The following is an 18,341-nucleotide window of genomic DNA, read 5'->3' as shown; positions in this document are numbered from 1 at the left end:
GTGAGTGAGCAGAACACAGGATGCTGAATGCTGCCTCCAGCAATGAGCTGTGAAGCTGATGCAGGCTTGAAGCTGCTGAGGGAGGAGCAGGTGAGCAGCACATCCCAGCTTCCACCGGGGAGCTCTGTAAACATTCCGTACCCATCTCCCTCCGATCTAGAGATGGGGATGTGGTGCAGGACCATGGCAAAGGCCTTGCAGAAGTTCAAGTGGACAACACCAGCTGCCCTCCCTTTGTGCACCGATGCTGGTACTCCATATACAAGGATAGTGCTGGTAATGCTCGGCTGCACTGCCAGCCAGCCCACTTCAGCTCTCTCTTACAACACTTGAGAAACTCCTGACACCCAACACCTCCCTACACACGCTTTAATCAAGAGCCAATTCCGTTTCCCAAACACTGAGTCATCCTCTGTTATTACCTGGCACACGGCACCCAGCACAGCAGCCACATCTTTTCCCTCAGAGGAATGCTCCTTCTCCTCCTCCAGCTTCTCCCGAGTCACTTCTTCATAGAACCACAGAACGGTTCGGGTGGGAAGGGACCCCTAAAGGCCATCAGGTCGCACTCCCTGCAGTGCACAGGGACACCCACAGCTCCAGCAGTGCTCAGAGCCCATCCAGCCCCACCTCGGCTGTCTGCAGGAATGGGGCAACACCAACCTCTCCGTGCAGCCTGTGCCAGGGCCTCACCGCCCTTATTATAAAGAACTTCTTCCTTGTATCCAGTCCACATCTCCCCTCTTTCAGTTTGAAACCACTTCCCCTTGTCCTATTGCAGCAGACCCTGTTAAAAGAGTGTCCCTTTCTTTCTTATACCGCCCTCCAGGTCTTCATACCTGGTTCTCATACCTGCCGCTCAGGCCTCCATAGGGATAAGGTCCATTCTCGGAACCTCTTTCACCCCGTGCAGGGCAGGGCACAGCACACAGGATGCAACACAGGCGGTTTCCTGGCCTGGAATACGACACAAAGCCAAAACCCTAAACCAGCGATGAGCTCTCACAATCCCAGGCACCCCCTTCCCATCATTGTCAGGTCGCCACGGCAACCCGTCCAGCCAAAAATAAGGCAGAGAGCAACACTGGGATCTGATTCGGTCAGTTCCTCGTGACGGCGGTGCGGGAAGCACGGCACGGCAAGGCAAGGCACGGCACGGCAAGGCACGGCACGGCACGGCACGGCATGGCACGGTAAGGCAAGGCACAGCACGGCACGGCACGGCACGGCAAGGCACAGCACGGCACGGCACAGCACGGCAAGGCACGGAACGGCAAGGCACGGAACGGCAAGGCACGGAACGGCAAGGCACGGAACGGAACGGAACGGCAAGGCACGGAACGGCACGGCGCGGCGCGGCACGGCGGCTGCTGAACGGGGGGCGCGGCCGCAGGGCAGAGCCGGGCGCTCAGCTCAGATCCGGGCGCTCAGAGCGGCCCCGCTGCCTACAGCTCCCGGCAGGGCCCGCGCGGGGCGGGGCGGGGGGCGGGCGGTACGTCAGGGCCCGGCACTGCCCGGCTCCTCCGGCGGAGCTGCTGCTGGCGGCCGGGCGGCGCCCCTCCCGCCGGCCTGGAGAGCTGCCATCCGGTAACGGGGGGCGGGCGCGGCCGCGCGGGGGGGGATCGGGCGCCGCGCGGAGGGCTGGGGGCGGCGCGGCCGAGGGGCGCGGGGAGCGGCGGCCGGCGGGGCTTTGTGCGCGTGGCCGCGGGCTCCGTGCCCTGCGGCGGGGTGCAGCGGGCCGCCCGCCCGGCTCGGGGCGTCGCTGCCCCGGATTCCCCTTCCCGTGACGTGCGCGGAGCGGCGTGCCGCCCTCCGGCTCCGTGCCGCCGCGTCTGTAAGGACGCGACGATGGCTGACAGCCGCGGGCTCCGTCCGAGGTCGCCGTCTCCGAGCCCGGAGCGGGGGAGGGGGACGGAGGGGCGTTGGGGGGAGGTGTGCGCGGCGGCCGGGCGGTCCCGGTGCCGCACGGATCGCTCCGTCGGGCTCGTATTTTCCCATCTGCGGGTGCGCGAGGGCAGCGGCCGTGCGGTTCTGCTCCCCTGCAGGAGCGGCAGCCCCCCGCGGTGCTGCGCAGCCGAGGCCGGGCTGCCCCTGCACGTGCGGGGAGGAGGCCGTGAGCGCCCGGCGCGCCCCGCTGCACCCCGACTGAGCTCGCTTCCCTTTGTCTTGCCCGCGCTGCCTCCCTTCTCGCGTGCCGCCCTTCCAGCACCGCTCGGGTGGGCACCGGGCCGCGGCTGGAGGTCACCGCCGGCACAGAAACGTGCGGAGGTGGCGCGGGCGCCGAGCTGCCGGGCTCTGCCCTGTCCCCGCACAGATGCGTCGCGGCGTGGCCGGGTGGTCGCAGAACCGCGTGACTGTGAAGGAGGCAGAAAAGCTCCGGCATCCACAGTCCGACCTTGCTGTGCCCACTGGCCGTGTCCCTCAGCCGTAGTCACAGCCCTAGCGTGGGTTTCTGCTGTCGCGGCACCCTGTCAGAGCTCTACCGAGTTGGGAAAACCGCAGTCTGGTGCAGATCTACGCTCCTTCTGCCTTGTTCTGGGCAGCTCAGGCAGTGTTTGCATTTAAATCACATCCCTCTGGCTGTTTGGAGCACAGGCCCTTCTGCAGCACCTGCGCCCAAAGGCTCTGCAGATGCCCCGTGCCACACTTAAGGTGTTTTAACATTGCCCGGCACCATTTGTTGTCCTTTCTCAAACCCAACGTTGCTTTTAAGAAGCAGAATGATGCCATGTCACATCCACGTGCAGCAAAACAGCACATCTCAGCGGAGCTGCAGGAGGAAGCCCAGCGCCCGGGGCTCCTGAAGTCCTTCCTGAGATAGATGAGCTGAGCCTGGTGCTGTGCTGGCAGCGGGAGCAGGGAGCTGCCTGGAGTGGCTCCTTGCTCTCACACTTGCTGCTGGAGCTGAGTCAGCCCTGCACGCCGCTGGGATGGGAATGGTCCACAGATGGTTCCTCCTTTGCACGGTGATGTGCAAAGCATGGAAACACTCTCTGTGGTTGTTGTCCCTCGCAGGCTGTGGGAGGGAGATGGGGAGATGCCGTTCAGCGCTTGCTCGTGCTTTCTGAATTTTGCTGGCAATAGCCATGCCACTGTGACCCTCTTCTCTGTTCCCACTTTTGGGATTTGTGCCCTGTTCCTCACAGCACCTATCCTTTCCCCTTCTCTTTTACTAACAGGAGCAAGGTGAGATTGCAGCAGTTAGCACCAGTTGCATTTCTGCCCTTATTCTGCATAGACTTGCAGGCAGACCCTTCTGAAACCTCTGTATGTTTGTGTTCCTGCTGCTGGACTGAGCCTTTGGCTGACTTCTGGCATTGGTTTAGCAGAACCAAACATTGGCGTTGCATCTGACATCAGTAGGTTTCAGAGTTAGCCGTCCTCTGGTGCGTTTGGGGCAGCTCAGGCTGGGGCTTTGTGTCTGAAAGATGTGTGGCGTTGTTGTTAGGGCTTACGGGCAGGTGACATCCATAAATGCTTCTGGTTGTCCTTGTGAAACTCCTCGGAGAAGTTCTGCTCCACGAGTGTCATTAGCGAGCCATCAGGAGTGAAGGGCCAGCAGTGCTGGCCAGGAATTGCTGTTCTCTGGGGAGACTGGCCGTTGTATTTGTATTTTTATACAAATCAAAATAATGTTGCTTGAGTGTGTACAGACAGGCATTTACAATATAGATGCCTTGCTGCTGACCCGAATTGAAATTCACTTCAGGCTGAGACGGAGATGCCACTGGGTATTTTTAAGCTATTTTTGCATCCAACCACCAACTTTCCTGCTGAAACAAAGCAGTTACTGTAGAGTAGAATTGTAGGGTGGTTTGTGTTGGAAGGGAGCTTTAAAGGCTGTCAGGTCCAACTCCCTGCAGTGAACAGGGACACACGCTGTTCCATCAGGTTTTAGTTCTTCCTTGGGGTCATCGGTAGCCATTCAAGGCTCTGAGGACCGCATGGTGACCAGGAGTGTTCTTTGTGCTTTAGGAAAGGCTTCGCTTCCATTCTCTCTGCTCCTCCATCCCGCAGCCTCTTTCCCCCAGGGGGCAGAGACAGCAAAAGGGCAGAACCCAACAAACTGGTTTCCCCATGGCAGGAGGAGCTGTGGCCACCCATGGTGACCCACCTCAGCTTCTCGCTCAGGTCTCTGTAGCACCACATCCCGCCTCACCCCTCCGCAAGGAGCCTGCTGCTGGGGCACCTCATAGCATGCAGCAATTTGTGGAGGGCGTCACCGACTCTTTTAATTGGCCTGATTGCAAACGAGCCTTCCCTCTCCTTCTGGAGCTGTCAGAGGGACAGGCGTGCACAGCAGACACACAGCTGCCCCCGGCTTCCTGCAACCAGGAGCAAGCCAGGTACGCCGTGCTTTGTCCTTAGCTACAGCTGATGGATTTGGTGGCAGCTGGAGGCTTTGTGCTCGTACCTGTTTCACTGAATGGCATTTTTTGTCTTTCGCCGTGCGCACATGGTGCTGTGACGTCGGGTCAGGGCTGCAGCGTGGAGCTGCTTCTGTCCAGCCACCTCCACTTATGGGGATGGAGGTCACCCTGCCAAGAGGTCTGGGCTGTCAGACTGAGGACTGTCGCTCTGGGGGACGTCAGTTTGAGGGCTGACATTTTGGAGGGCGTTGCTTTAGAGGATGGCAATGTTGGGAACACAGGGTTAGTGGTTTGGGGGTTGTCTGTATGGGGGATGTCACTTTTGGGGGATGTCGCTTTGGGGGACATCATTCACCCATAGGAGCTTTGGGAAGGGTGGAAGCTTGCACCATCACAGCAGTGGTGTGGCGGCCTGGCCAAGGGAAGCCCCCTAACTGAGCCCTAAATCCTGCAGCACACCAGCAATGCAGGGCTTCGTTAAAACCCTGAGGTGCTGGCTGTCCTTCCCAGGCTTTGAATATTGGTGGGCACGCAGCATCTTTCCAGGAATCAGCCCAAAGGAGAACATTGAGTGGCTTTTTTTCTTAATATGCGTTACGTGAGGTGAGAGATTTATTTATCGAGGGGCAGCAGCCACTTCAAACTGAGGCTTCTTTCCCATTTCTGTGCTTTTTTTACTGTTATTATTTTGTTTACAGAGATGAGGTTTATGCAGTCAGATGGGATTTCGCTTCTTGTTCCCCCAGAAATGTTTCAACCCCAGGATTGATTTCAGCCCAGATTGAACAGAGGAATGCAGATCGGATGCTTTAAGGAAATGGGTGGAAGAAGGAAATCCCAATTTCTTCCTGCCCACAGGGGGGGACTGCAGCCATGATGTTGGCTGGGTGCAGGTGGGTTACCTCAGTGACACCCAGTGGGATTTGAGGCTTATGGTGGGGCCAGCTCTAAGCCTCACAAAATGTTTTTTAAGCAAAAAATCCATGCTGAGCCCAAAGAAGGAGTCATCTGTAGAGATACTGCTGGAGATCTGAACCTGGTCCCCTCCATCAGCTGGCAGCAGGGATGTTCCGTGCCTTGTGGGACACCTCATTATTGCCTCTCTTGTTACGGCAGCACTTTGGGGCACTGAACCAACGGATACTGAAAACGTCCACTCCAAAGAGCTGATAGTCCGGGATATGGCCCCAAATCTCTGAATTCAATAGGATTTTCCTTGTCTAACCCCCTTTGCATCACCTGCCATCTGAGTAGGCGGTGAGGATGCGCCATGATTGGCGCTGCACAGAGCAGAAGTTTTAAGCCCTTGACGGGATTTACAGAACAGGACAGCACCTGGCTGCACTGCCTCGCTGTCTGTGGGCTGCTAATGGGGAATGGGAGCAGCTTGGTGTAGGGGCTTCTCACGGAGGTGGCTTTTCAACACAGAGTTGTAGAGCCGCAGAGCTGTGGAATGGTTGGGTTGGAAGGGACCTGCACAACCACGGACCCTTGGTGGTCATCTTCACTGGGTGCAGGGCTTGGAGCTGCTTGGTGGACACCAGATTCATGAGAGCTGAGTTGGAAGCCGTGCCCTGTGCTGCCTTCTTGGTGATGGCTGTTACTACAGCTGCAGCCTGGGGCCACCTGCTCTGCCCTTCCCTTTCCTCCATCACTGCTTGCACTTTTTCTTTTTTTTTTTTTCTGGGGATTCTGTTCCTTTCTTGTCAGCTCACAGAACGATTTTCCTTACTCTATTTAGGGCTGTGGGGGAGGAAGTGACTCAGCCATTCCTCTCTTGTCTCTGCACAGTCATCCCTGCCGGCTCCGCTCTGCTCCCCGCACACCGCTCCGTATGAGCGCTCCATGCAATAGCAGCCTGTCTGATTCCTCACCCCATGTTTGGGTGAGAAAAGGCACTTTTTGGGGGCGGACGATGTGCCAGGCGTATCCTCACAGCACGCTGCTTGAGGAGAACAAGCTGCCAGCCTGGGGACCTGCGAGCCCCGACAGCAGCAGAGGGGAATGGGCTCATCTGGGGTGGTTTGGAGAGAACTGATGGCAAGCCATGTGCTGCGTTGCAAGAAAAAGAGTGCATTTGTTTCAAGTTAATTGCTGTCTTCTGCTGGAAGCCAGCACTGCTGGCTGCAGCATCGCTTTGCTCCGAGGGGAACCTACAAACCCAGCCTCCCCAGAGCCCTTCCTCTCCCCACCAAACCAAAACACTCAAACCCAGGAGGCGTTTTTGACCTGCTTAGGAAATTCTGGCACCCCTTTGTTCGTGACTTTCAGCTCCTGGGTTGTCTGTGGCTTGCGTGCCTGTGTTTCTCGATGGTTTTAGCAGGAGGGCTGCTGGTGCTGCCTAGCTTGTCCTCACCTTTGGTGTGTGATGCACACTGTGGGGACCTGACCCTGCTTTGACAGCGCCGGATTCTGGGGAGTGGTGAATTTTAGGCTTTCGCAGGTTTTTGGTAAGAGTTCTGATACTGAGCAGCTCCTGTAGGTGGCAAAGGTATCTCTTTGGATTTCCCATAAGAGGTCCTTGGTGACCCCAGGATCTCGCAGTAAGGAGCAAAGAGCTGAGGACATGAGTTACACGTCACCTTTACTGAGGTCTCTGTTGAAGCAGACCCATCCAGTTCTGTCAGATGTTTCTGGGTACGGTGTGGTAGCCATGCAGGAGGCACGTTTCCCCTGTTCCTTGTGTGGTTTTCCTCTCATGAGCCCGTGTACCAGGGAGGTTACACAGGGGGGGGCTTTCTGATGGCAGTGCTGGCTGTAATGCACAAGTCGAATGGGAGATGCTTATAAATATCTGGTTTCCCAGGAAACTAGCAATAGGAGACGAGGTAATGGTTCAGGTTGGATACTAAAAGAAAATTCTTCTCTGAAGAGCTGTCAGGCATTGACACAGGCTGCCCAGGGGGGTGGAGGGGTCCCCATCCCTACAGGTGTTCAAGAACCATGGAGATGTGGTGCTTGGGAATATGGTCAGTGGGCTTGGGGGGCGGGGTTGGGCCTGGGGATCTCTGACATCCAACCTTAATGGTTCAGTGGCTTTGTGATTCCAGCCTGCTTGGTGATAAGTCGATCCCCGGCGGTGGCTGTGGGACTGGAAATTTGCACCTATTTGTATGGAGATGGCAGGCTGTGCTGCGGAGCTGAGGCTGGCCATCACCAGGCTGTGTTCCAGGAAGCCAGCTGGGGTTTGGTTTGCTTGCGTCCAACATTGTTTTTTTATGTTCTCCTTAGAATTCCAACCAAATCATGTAGATGTCCGAGGCCGTTCATTACCTGGCGTGTTGATGTTCAGCAGCGTAACTGTTTTGGCATGGTTGACTCTGCTCTGCTCCCCCTGGGTTCCACATCACCCAGTGATGCCAGCAACAAGACGTGGTCATGTCCTTGCAGTGCTTGCAGTAACTCAGGCCACATCAGCTCTCTCCTGAGCATCTGTATCTATTGATTAAAACATTAGGGGGAGCGTCGGCTTGGAAGTGATGCATTTGATTAGGCAATTATTTTAACAAAAAAGCAGCGAACTCTTTGATTCCAAATGTGTGAGGAATGGTAGCTGTTGCATTGTGATTTGCTGGAGAGAGGTTGGGGCGCAGGACAGCATCAGAGCGTCGCTTGGGAGGGTGAGGGAAGGATTGGCAGGCTGAACATCAGCCTTGAGCACGAGGGTCTTCTGCACAATCCAGGGGTAATATGGGAAATATCTGTGTGTTTTTAAGGAGCTCTCTTGCTCTTTGGGCAGGGATCTGTAGTGACTGTAGTGGTTGCATGGGGAAGTAATGGTTGCATGAAGCATCCTTGGGGCAGGTAGGCGTGTAGGGTGGAGGCTGTGTGCTGGGTTGAGGGCTCCTGCAACAACGTGTTCACTTCCTACAGCATCACATGGGGCTGGAGGTTGGGCTGCAGGGTTGCACAGCCAAATTGGGAACAGCTGATGACTCTGCCATGGTACAGATGGTGAGGAAGCAAGAGGAGGGGCAGGACAGCGTGCACATCCTCCCCTTTGGTCTCCCTTTCCTGTTTGCTTGGGCCAGTGTCAGACATCTGGAGGTGAGCTCAGCCAAATTCCTGCTCCAGGGCTGGAGCCGGGGCCTTTTCATCTCCTTGTGCCATGCCTCAAAGCTGCTGGGATGGCAGAGCTGGTGCGATCCAGCCTGGAGGAAGAGATGGATGACATGAAACCTCCAGCTCCCTTTGCACAGGGAAAAGCTTGTTCGTACCTACAGTGAGGTCATCCTCTTTGCTCCTTGCCTCCTAGAGCTTGAGCCTTCGCTTGTTGTGCTTCTGACCCGAGCCCTTCTCCCAGAGCTCAGCCTACACCTCCTGGCTGCTTGCCTCTGGGAATAAGTTCCTTCTGGCTTTGATGAAGGGGGAGGAGAGACCTTGTGCCTTGTTGTGGAAGGCTGGGCTGGGGCAGCTGTCCCTGGGTTAAGCCTTGTGTCTGGCTTTATTGGCTCCATGGGGACGTTGCCACTTTATGGCAGTGCAGCAGTGCTCGTGGGCATGTGTTCCTCTGAGAAAGCTTATCACCAGCTGACCTAATTATGATAATCTTGCTCTTCCCCTGTTAGTGCAGGGTTCACTGGCTCTCACGAGTCTTCCTCCAAGCTGCTGCTCGATCTCCTGTCATTCCTTTGATAATGTTGTCCATTCACTCAAGCAAGGCAAGCCAAAGAGCAGGACTTCTCTCCTGGTCGGTGACACAGCTGTGAATCACCTCTCCTGGCCTGGTTGGACACCCCGCTGTGTCCCGCTGGGCCTTTAGGCACCTCACTGCATGACCCTGCAGACCCAAGGGGCCGACCCCACGTCGTCCCAGCCCCATTCTGTTCCCCAAGCACACGTGTGCTGGATGAAGTCCTCCCTCTGCCTCAGTGACGGGTGGCAATGGTGTGTTGGAGCCCCCTGCCCTGCTCAGGGTTGCAGGGTTGGGTTTTTGTGCACCATCTGTGCTCCTCCCGCTGCCCTGCCCACCCCATTTGCAGAAGGGTTGGTTTGGGCACTGACCGGGGCTGGTTACCTCCAAAAGGTGCCACGTTCTCCTCCAGCAGGGCAGGGATTTGCAGCGTGTCGGCAGGATTTAACAGCACCATCAGCACGGATAAATGGAGGCCGGCCTGGGAGATGGAGAGCAGAACAGCAAAGCCTTGCATCTTGGGTGAGTTCAGTCCCAAGCAGCTGTTTCTCCCCAACATCTGGGGAGGCCCAGCAGGGCAGCTGGGCAGACAGCAGCCGTTTATAGCCCTGTGCCCCATGCCGGGCAGAGCTTAGTGATAAGCCCTGTGCTAAAGCACCTGATGGGGTCAGCGAGGTTAGCAGCTCCTTGACAGCACTGCCTGCAAAGAGCAAGTCAGCACCACACCCAAAACCTGTGTTTTTTTTCCTCTCTGTTCTGTTCAGTATCCTCAGTTTGACCTGGAGCAGGACAGGGGAGCAGTGTGCAGGCATCAGCTGGGCCGTATCTGCAGCTGGGCCGTATCTGCAGCAGGGTTTCTGTGGCCTCGCTGCTATCTGTGGCAGAGTAAATATTTTCAGTGCAGCTCCTCGTGCTGAGCAGAGAGCCTGAAAAAGCAATTGGGGCTGCAGCAGCCCATGCTCCCTGCAGGGGTGGGACGGGGGTCTTCCCATCTCCCTCTTATTTAAGTTAGGAAAAAAAAAAGAAGTGACACATTTGTTACTTGCCTGAAGTTCCTGTGTGTTTCTGGCTGCTGACACGCACGGGTTACAGCAGTGCATGGAATGATCTGCACTGTGCTGTATGCTCAGTGCTGGGTGATTCTCCGAGCTCTGCTACACAGGAGAATCGGGGATGAGAATAAGGAATTGGTGGTGAGTGTGGGTTTTGTTTTTTTTTTAATTTCATTGTATTTTTTTCTGTTAATTGGCCCTTGGAAGAATTGCTCCGACAGAGGTGGCTGTGAGGACCAAGGAGGGTTTGAGGGACCTTAGCTGTGCTCACTGAGGATGGAGCTGTTTGATTCCATTGGAACATCGGTGGCAGGTAGCATCAAGTTGAGGTGCCTCATCCAAGCAGAATGTGACGGATATTTTTGCACTGCTGAACGGAGAGCAGCGGAGAAACAGAAGCAAAAATCCTTTATTTAAGAGAACCAAACCCTGCAAATAGGGAGAACTCTTTCCAACGCTTTGACTTGACCAAAGCTATTTAGAACTCACCGAGCCGAATTGGCTGCGGGAAGACAAGTGATGTGACTTTGTGTGTGTGTGTGTGTTTTTTTCCCCCCTCTTTTGCCATTAATTGCTCAGAATAAAACTCCAGTGGGACTGGGAGAGCCCAGCACCGAGCCCCAGCATTCCCTGTGCCACTCAGCACCCAGGTGCTGGGTCAGTAATGCTGTTTGTTTGCATTCCTCCCACTTTCCTATGAAGTGCTCACAGTAAGCCGAGGTTGGACGCAGGGTTTGTTTTCTTGGCCAAGTGTACTGTATGGTTTATTCCAGAAGTGCCTTTCTCAGTCTCTTCATAAGCTTAACTGCTTCATTTGTGGCTCTGTGTGTGTGCTGTTAACAGTTGCTTGAATAAGCAAATTCCATTTTACCTTTTCTTTTTGTATTTTTTTACTGAAGGTGGGCCCTTGTCTGGGTTCCTCAGGGCGCAGTGCTCCTCAAAGGTGGGCCCTATCCTCAGCTGTCTCTGTAAATAGGAAGATAGGAACAATTCCTTCTCCAAAGAGCTGCCAGGCGTTGGCACAGGCTGTCTGGGGTGTGGTGGAGCCACCATTCGTGGAGGTGTTCCAAAATCATGGAGATGCTGCACTTGTGGCCAGTGGGCACGGTGGGTACGGGATGAGGTTGGGCTTGGGGATCTTGGAAGCCTGCTTCGGCTTTCATGGTCCTTTCTGTGAGCTGGTTGAGTTACAAGACAAACTTACCAAGTAAGTATTTCTGGCCAGTCTGTGTTTGCAGTCATTGCACCCCGTTTGGGTTTCGTGTAGGTGACCCCCAGGTCAGTCCTTTGCACAGTCCCCTGGTATTGGGACGGGTTGGTCGGGCTCTCCCTGCAGGCAGCTCCGTGTTTCCCCAAACGCTCCCTTTTCCACTCAAGAGTTAAAGTTTGTTTTGAGATTATCTGAGCTGCTTCAATAAGCTTGACCTTGGATGAGAAGCAAGCAAACAAGGCGTGGGTGCCAGGTCAGAGTGCTGGTTGTGCCTGTTCCTTCCCATCAGCCACATCCCTGCGAGTTTGAAGACAAAAAGGCTGTGGGTTCGTATCTTCTGTGACACTTCCCTTTGAGTTAGCCCAGCTAGGGGAGGTGACAACAATCCCCAGCCCCAGTGCTGCTCTCTGGTTCTGGTGCTGGGGTTTCAGCCCATCCCACGTATGCCAAAGTAATGGGGCTTGGAGAGAAAGGTGAGATGTAGGGCTTCGTAGGAAGAGAACACTTGGGGACAGGGTAGCTGGGACAGCAGTGACATGGCTGCTTTCCTGGGGGTACCACCTTCCAGGAGCAGGAACTGCAGCAGGTGAACAGATAGCCCAGATGTGTGTTTTACAGGTGGCTGTAGAGACAGAATCACAGAATCACCCGGGTTGGAAGGGACCCCAAGGATCATGTAGTTCCAACCCCCCTGCCTAGCAGGGCCACCAAACATCCACATTCAGACCAGGTTGCCCAGGACCCCGTCCAACCTGGCCTTAAACACGTCCAAGGACGGGGCATCCACAACCTCCCTGGGCAGCCCGTTCCAGAGCCTAACCACTCTCCTAGTAAAGAACTTCCCCCTAACACCCAACCTAAATCTTCCCTCCTTCACACGTGTCCTCTAACCAGCTATTTGCAATAATGACACAGATAAGCAAAGTGCACTCATCCTGTTTGTCACCTACATTTGCTTCACATTAATGAAAACCTTCCTGTCCTTACCCATCCGCTGGGACTTCTCTGAGCTGAGCTTCATTTACCTTGTGTTAATCAAACCCAGCGATCCCCGGGCTGATACACATGGCTGCACCGACACTTGCGGCATCATCACCGCAGGGATGAGCAGGAGGTGGCACTGCAGGGACCAGCAGGGCTTTGGGGACACGCCTGGTGACTGCTGTGCCAGTCTGGAAGTGGCTGCACAAACAGATGCACTTTCAGCCCCAAAACAAAGGCTGGTGGCTGGCCAGTGTTGCATTAAAATTCCTGTCCAGGGAGTTCCTCCGCTTGATATTTGTGGGATTGGAGGATGTGGTCGGTTTGTTGAGGGCTGGGTTAGTTCACTGAGGGCTGGGGTTGGGACACTGAAGGATGGTGTCAGATCATTGAAAGATGGCATTGGGTTGCTGAAGGATGAGGTCGGGTTGTTGAAGGATGGGGTTGGTTCGTTAAAGACTGGTTCGTGGAAAGATGGGGCTGGTTCATTGAAGGATGGCGCTGGGTTGCTGAGGGGCTGGGTTGGTTCATAGGAGGACATGTCGCAGTGGGGTGCAGTAGGGCAGGTTCTGAGCTGTGGGATTGGCAATGTGTGGCCACGGCATCCTGCTGTTCTCAGCACCTGCTGCTCACTGTGAGCTGTGCTCTTCCCAAGGATATCATTGGAGCAGTGTGGTGGTCCAGCTGAGCTTCACGTTCGCTCTTGGAATTACTGTTGGAAGATCCATTGGGAGGACATTTCAGGTGATGCTGTGCTTCCTCACAGGTTTTTCATCCTGGATACAGGGTCATTAATGGTGGAAGGTCATTAATGCCAGGTGGCCGCTTGTGATCTATGGGAAACAGAGCAGGTGTGACCGATCCCTGTAGGGATGGAGAAAATAACAAACCAGTGAATCGAACCCTCGGTCTCCTACAGAATGGCCCAGAGGATTGACGCCAGTAATCTGGGCTGTGGCAAAGCTGTGCCTTTCAGGCTGGTTCATTCTCAGGGAGCCAGGTTCGTTGGGATTATTCATCAGGTTTGTTGGGAATAAAAGTCGCTTCTGTGAAATGCTGTCACTTCTGTGGGTGGAAGCCTGCTGTCTGGAGCACATCCAGACCATGGCACAGATTGGGAACGGAGCGCTGGAGGACACCGTCAGCCCCAGGGAAGGGAAGGATTTGGCAGCCAGCTCAGGTCAGATGCGCTCCAGTGTGCAAGGGTCAGACACTGTGCCACGTGTCCTACCCCAGGGACAGGTGAAATAAGTCCGTAGGAGACCTTTCCTCATTCTGTCTGTACAGAACTGCCCGTTTTCCCAATCCTTGTTCTTTTCCACTGAAATGTTGGCAAGGTCTTGTGGACACACACGTCCTGGCTGCCGCTGTCTTGCAGTCGTCTCTTAGCACTGAAGGCACTTAAAAGACTCAGGAAAGCTCCTGGGGGCAGAGCGGGGGATGCTGTCCTGTGCTGTGGGGTGAGTTGCATCCCTGAGATGCACAGAACACTCACTGCCATAAACTGTGTGTGTTGTAAGTGGATGGGTGCCCTCCATGAGGTCACGGAGCTGCTGCAGGGCCCATCATGCCGTGCTGACGTCCCCACGGGGGATGGATGTGTGTCTTTTAGGATTACGGGGCTTTTCACTGCACAAGTGCCCATTATATTGCCTCAGTGCCCAGAAAGAAAAGATTTGCTTTCTGATAATGGTCCCCCTTGGGTTATTTGCAAAAGACCTTATGTGCAAGGGTGAATGAGCGTGGGGTAGGAATGTGTGGTTGAATGTATGGGATAAGTCTGCCGGGGGTGTTTAGCACACACTTTGGGAGCAGCGTGGCACTGGGATGTGAGGCACACTCTCTGCCAGCCAAGGAATTTTGCACTGTGAGGTGCAGATGCCCTCTCCATGCATGCAAGAGCACCTTCCCTGATGTGCCCGTGATCCCACGTGTGCTCTGCTTTGATTCCTTGTTGGGTTTTCCCTTTCTTTTTCTCGCAGCACCCAGCACACACCAAAGGTACCATCCTCCCTGCAGGCAGGAAGGCGCACAGATTTGACACAGTGGAGCACGCAGATATGACGTAACACGAGGCTTTTTGTTTGTGAGGGTGAAGAGGGGTTTGGTTTTGTGTAACAAAGGGAAAACATCCACTCCACCCCCCAGCTGCAGGAGATGTCTTGCGGCAGTGAAGCAAGCAGCTGTCTGCCTCTCCGTGCTCCCTTCTGCACTGGGTTGCTGCATCGGCAGCTGGTTTGGGTCAGATCCGGTGCCCTTTTGTACTTGGCACCCTCCTGGCTTTGTCTTGCTGCTACCAAGGTCGGTGGCATTGGGGTGGGGGTGGTGAGGAGGTCAGGTGAGGTGAGCCCCATGTCTGCAGCCATGTGGGGACGTTCTCAGACCGCAGAGGTTGCGCGGTGGCACCTGGACCCTATGGCGCAGCACAAGGGGATTCTTGCCTCGTATCCTGGGAGCAGGGCTGGCGCTTTGGAGCCCCACAGGGCAGGGAGCTCCCCCTCCTCCTTCCTCGTTGTTTGTGTTTATTTTAATGGGAATGGCTCCGTCCTGATTCACGGTGGCACCCGGCTGCTCGGTGACATGCCGGGCACGTCGATGGCACCGAGACGTGGCAGCTGCTGAGCGTCTCAGCTGTCAGTGGGGCTTTTCTGCATCGCCAGGTAGAAGAAATCAAGGGAGATGATGAAATATAGCAAATGCTCAGCCAGCCATGGCTGCAGCCGTTCTGAAAAGCCCAAGGCCGGATCCAGCAGCAGCCGCTCGCTGCAAGGTGTTCGAGGCTTAATTAGAAAAGAATCAGCTCCGAGATGGAACCGTTGGCAGTGCTGTGCTTTACGTGCTGTCATCCTGAAGGATATTGGAGCAGCAAATCCAAAGCCTGCACGTGATGCTTGTCTGAGATGTGGTGATACCTGGGTGCAGTGTTCCTACTTCTCCATGGTAACCGCTGCTGCCACTCCGCACATCGGAGCTGCTCTCTTTGCTCATCACTATGCTGTCACTGTTGGAGGAAGGCATATCACTAATTACTTGTTGATGGAATTCTGCCACGTTAAAAGAGAAAATATTGCTGCTGCAGGAGCTCATTGAAAGGAGGGGGTGAGAAGCGAGCCAGGGCTGTGGCAATGAACAGGAGCTCCAATCCCAAACGGGATCCTTCTGCACACACCACTGCAATTTGGGCCCAATAGAGGAGAGCCCTATTTGGGGTTTGATGAGTGGAGCCATGGTGAGGTTCGATGGAGGGGAGCCACGCTGGGATGCAACAGAGGGGAGCCCAGTTGGGTTTGATGGAGCAGAGCTGTGTTTGGGATCTGATGGAGCAGAGCCCTATTTCAGATCTGATGGAGGAAAGCCCTGTTGGGGTCCAGTGGAGCGGAGCTGTGCTGGGATTTGATGTAGGAGAGCTGTTGGGTTTCAGTGAAGCAAAGCTCTCTTTGGGATATGATGGAGGGGAGCCCTGCTTGGGTCCAGTGGTGTGGAGTCCTATTTGGATCCCATAGAGGGGAGCCTTATTTCAGATCTGACAGAGGGGAGCCCAGTTGTGAAGTGATGGAGTGAAGCCCTGTTGGGGTCTGACAGAGTGGAGCCCTGATTGGAGTCTGATGGAGTGGAGCCCTACTGGGGTCTGTTGGAGGGGAGCTCTAATGGGATGTGATGGAGGAGAGCCCAATTGGGGTCTGATGGAGTGGAGACCTGTTAGGGGTCCAGAGCCCTGTTTGGCACCTAGTGGACTGAAACCCTTCTGGGATCCAGTAGTGGGGAGACATGCTGGGATCTGATGGAGGAGAGCCTTACTGGGATCCAGTGGATTGGAGCCTGGTGGAGCAGATCTCTGTCTGGGACCGCTCTCTGAACTCATCTACTCACGATTGTGAAAAGACAGCAGAAAGGAAGGGGTTTCTTCAGGTGAGGTAAGGTCAGGTTTTACTGCCTGACCGAAATGCAGATGTCAAACCGAAAATTGAAGGGCAAAGAGAGCCATGAAAACAGAAATATGGCTTGGGCAGGACACCCAGGGTGAGGGAGGTGGTGGAGGCTTTGACCAAGTGCCCTGCCTTGCCAGAAAGAAGTGTGGGCAGGTGAGGCAGCTGATGGGAAAGGAGACATTGATTTGGGGCCGTATTGCTTACTTTGAGGATTCAATCACAGCATCTTCAGGGTGTGAGATAACCCTGCATGGCAGACAGGAGGGTCTTGTGCAGAGTGCTGAGATGTGGTTAATCCAGTGCTACTGAAACAGGGAAAAGCCACCCAGGAGGGTGGCAGGGGCTGTGGAAGCAGCTCCCAGCAGCACAGAGGTGGCTGCAGCGGTACGTGAAGCATTTGCACTGCAGTCTCCTTTTATGGGAAGCAGCTCCCGTTCCAAGCGAGGCACGGGCTGACGGATCCCATATGGCAGACAGGTTTGTCGTGGTCTGGAGGCTGTCAGCCTGCCTAGGAGCAGCTCGCTGCTGCATCGAGCTATGTTTTAGTACTGGAGGATGAGCACAGGGGTGTTTTAATGGAGAGTATGTAACCAAGAGATGCAGGTTTTCCAACCATTGCTTCGTGTGGGTTCATTCGTTCTGTTTGCCTCTTGGTTCCTGGAGCTCAGCCTGGAGCACCTTTGGGTGCTGTTGTGTGAATGCTGTCTGTTGGATGCACGTATGGATGGCAAAAAAATCCTCGTTCTTATTGTGCTTGTTTGCTGATTAAGGGTGAAACTGTGTAAATGGAGGGCTAGGAAGAGCCCCGTTTAGATCACTCTTTACAATAATAGCTATTAACGTCGTTGTAATGTGTAATTAGTATTAATCACTGCTAACTTGTAATAATCGCTTTGCACATCTGTAGACTTTCATATTTTATAGCAATAAGGAACAGTGCACGGGCTTTGTAGAAAAGGTTTGGAGGGCAGTTTTTAGACCCCAAAAGCTTGCAGGCTTTGTTCTTTGGCTGAACAGGAGGCAGAAGGGAGAAACGTGGGGAAAAAAAAATCCAGATTTGAGTTTGATTCCTATTAATCATCATACAGGAGTGTATCTGGGTTGGGAATCCCCGGTGAAGGCGCTACACCAACGTAAGTCCAAGGGTTTGCTGCTCTCCAAAAAGCTCTCAGTCATCTTCTCAGTTTGCAACGCTTTTGTTGCTCTTGTGTGAGTTTGGGGTTTTGTTTCCAAGCCTCTGGTTTGTACAAGGGTGAGGTGAGATCATGGAGTCAGTGAGGTTGGGAAGGACCTCCAAGATCTTCTTGTCCAAGAGAGGCTGGGAAACCTGCTCCAGCCACAGAGGTTTCCTTACCCGTGACACCCCAAAGCAGAAGGCTGGGGCTGCTGGCAGCTTGTGGAGAGCCTAGAGACCTCGAGAACAGCCAGCTGCCCCAAGCAGGGGCTGTGCTAGGTTGGGATATAAAGCCTTGTGCTTGTTTGCTGGCTTCAGATAAATCCCGTCCCTTTCACTCCACCACCTCTCCTGTTGCTAATGAGCAGAACGATGATGGGCTGTGGGGATCTCTCCATGCTGGTGTGGCCCTTGGGGACCAGAACACTGGTCCCGGATGTCCTCTTCTTCTGTAGCACTTTCCATTTAATAACTGGCGCTTTTCATTTGCTAATTGGCACTGATTAGCTATGGGGTGAGAGGCGTGCCCTCCGCTGGGGCTCCATGCTCTCTCTGGGGCTCCTCTTCTATATTTTTCTCCTTCTTAACATGCCACATGATTTTGCTCAGGAGCTAATGTGCGATGTTGATCTCCATAATGAGCCTTTTTGACAGTCTGGGCACATTTGGGAATAATTCCTTGAGCAGACGAAATCCTTAGGCCAGAACTGCTCGTTCTCAGCGGTTTCCAAATGAAGCTGCAATTGTTCAGCAGTGACAGATGAGAAATAGTTCGGGAGCTGCAAATTGCACAAGCTGGGAACAGATTTCTCTCCTTCCCATCCGGATGGCACGTGACTCACTCAGATTTTGCTGGGTAATTTTATACCCATCTCCAACCAGCCTACATGTGCAGAGCAAGGGAGGGCAGGGGGATGAAATCTGCGTCCTGAACGTGGGCCGGGCGGTGGTGGTCCTCTCCTGGGAGCAGAAAGGCGTTTGGATTTTGGTAC

General features: G+C 54.6%; 1 protein-coding gene across 6 annotated transcripts in view; it reads left to right on the top strand.

Annotated features, from left to right (window-relative positions):
• Positions 1-1,202: 1,202 nt before the first annotated feature.
• The window catches only part of CTIF (cap binding complex dependent translation initiation factor), a 103,719-nt gene continuing 86,580 nt past the window's right edge, over positions 1,203-18,341 (top strand). Inside the window, exon 1 of one of the 6 annotated variants that reach the window (XM_048931589.1) lies at positions 1,203-1,333. Coding sequence is in view for 4 of the 6 variants with exons in the window: in XM_048931584.1 (XP_048787541.1) it covers positions 18,110-18,337 (228 nt within the window). In the remaining 2 variants the exon portion in view is untranslated. Of the gene's footprint in view, positions 1,334-1,481; positions 1,588-10,067; positions 10,197-14,829; positions 18,338-18,341 lie in introns of those variants that run through there. The other 5 variants (XM_048931587.1, XM_048931586.1, XM_048931584.1 and 2 more) reach the window with 5 other exon arrangements.

Source organism: Lagopus muta, chromosome Z (genome assembly GCF_023343835.1).
Source record: "Lagopus muta isolate bLagMut1 chromosome Z, bLagMut1 primary, whole genome shotgun sequence".
NCBI classification, from domain to species: Eukaryota; Metazoa; Chordata; class Aves; order Galliformes; family Phasianidae; genus Lagopus; species Lagopus muta.
Note: the sequence above shows the minus strand (reverse complement) of the source record. Positions and strands in the feature narration are given on the sequence as shown.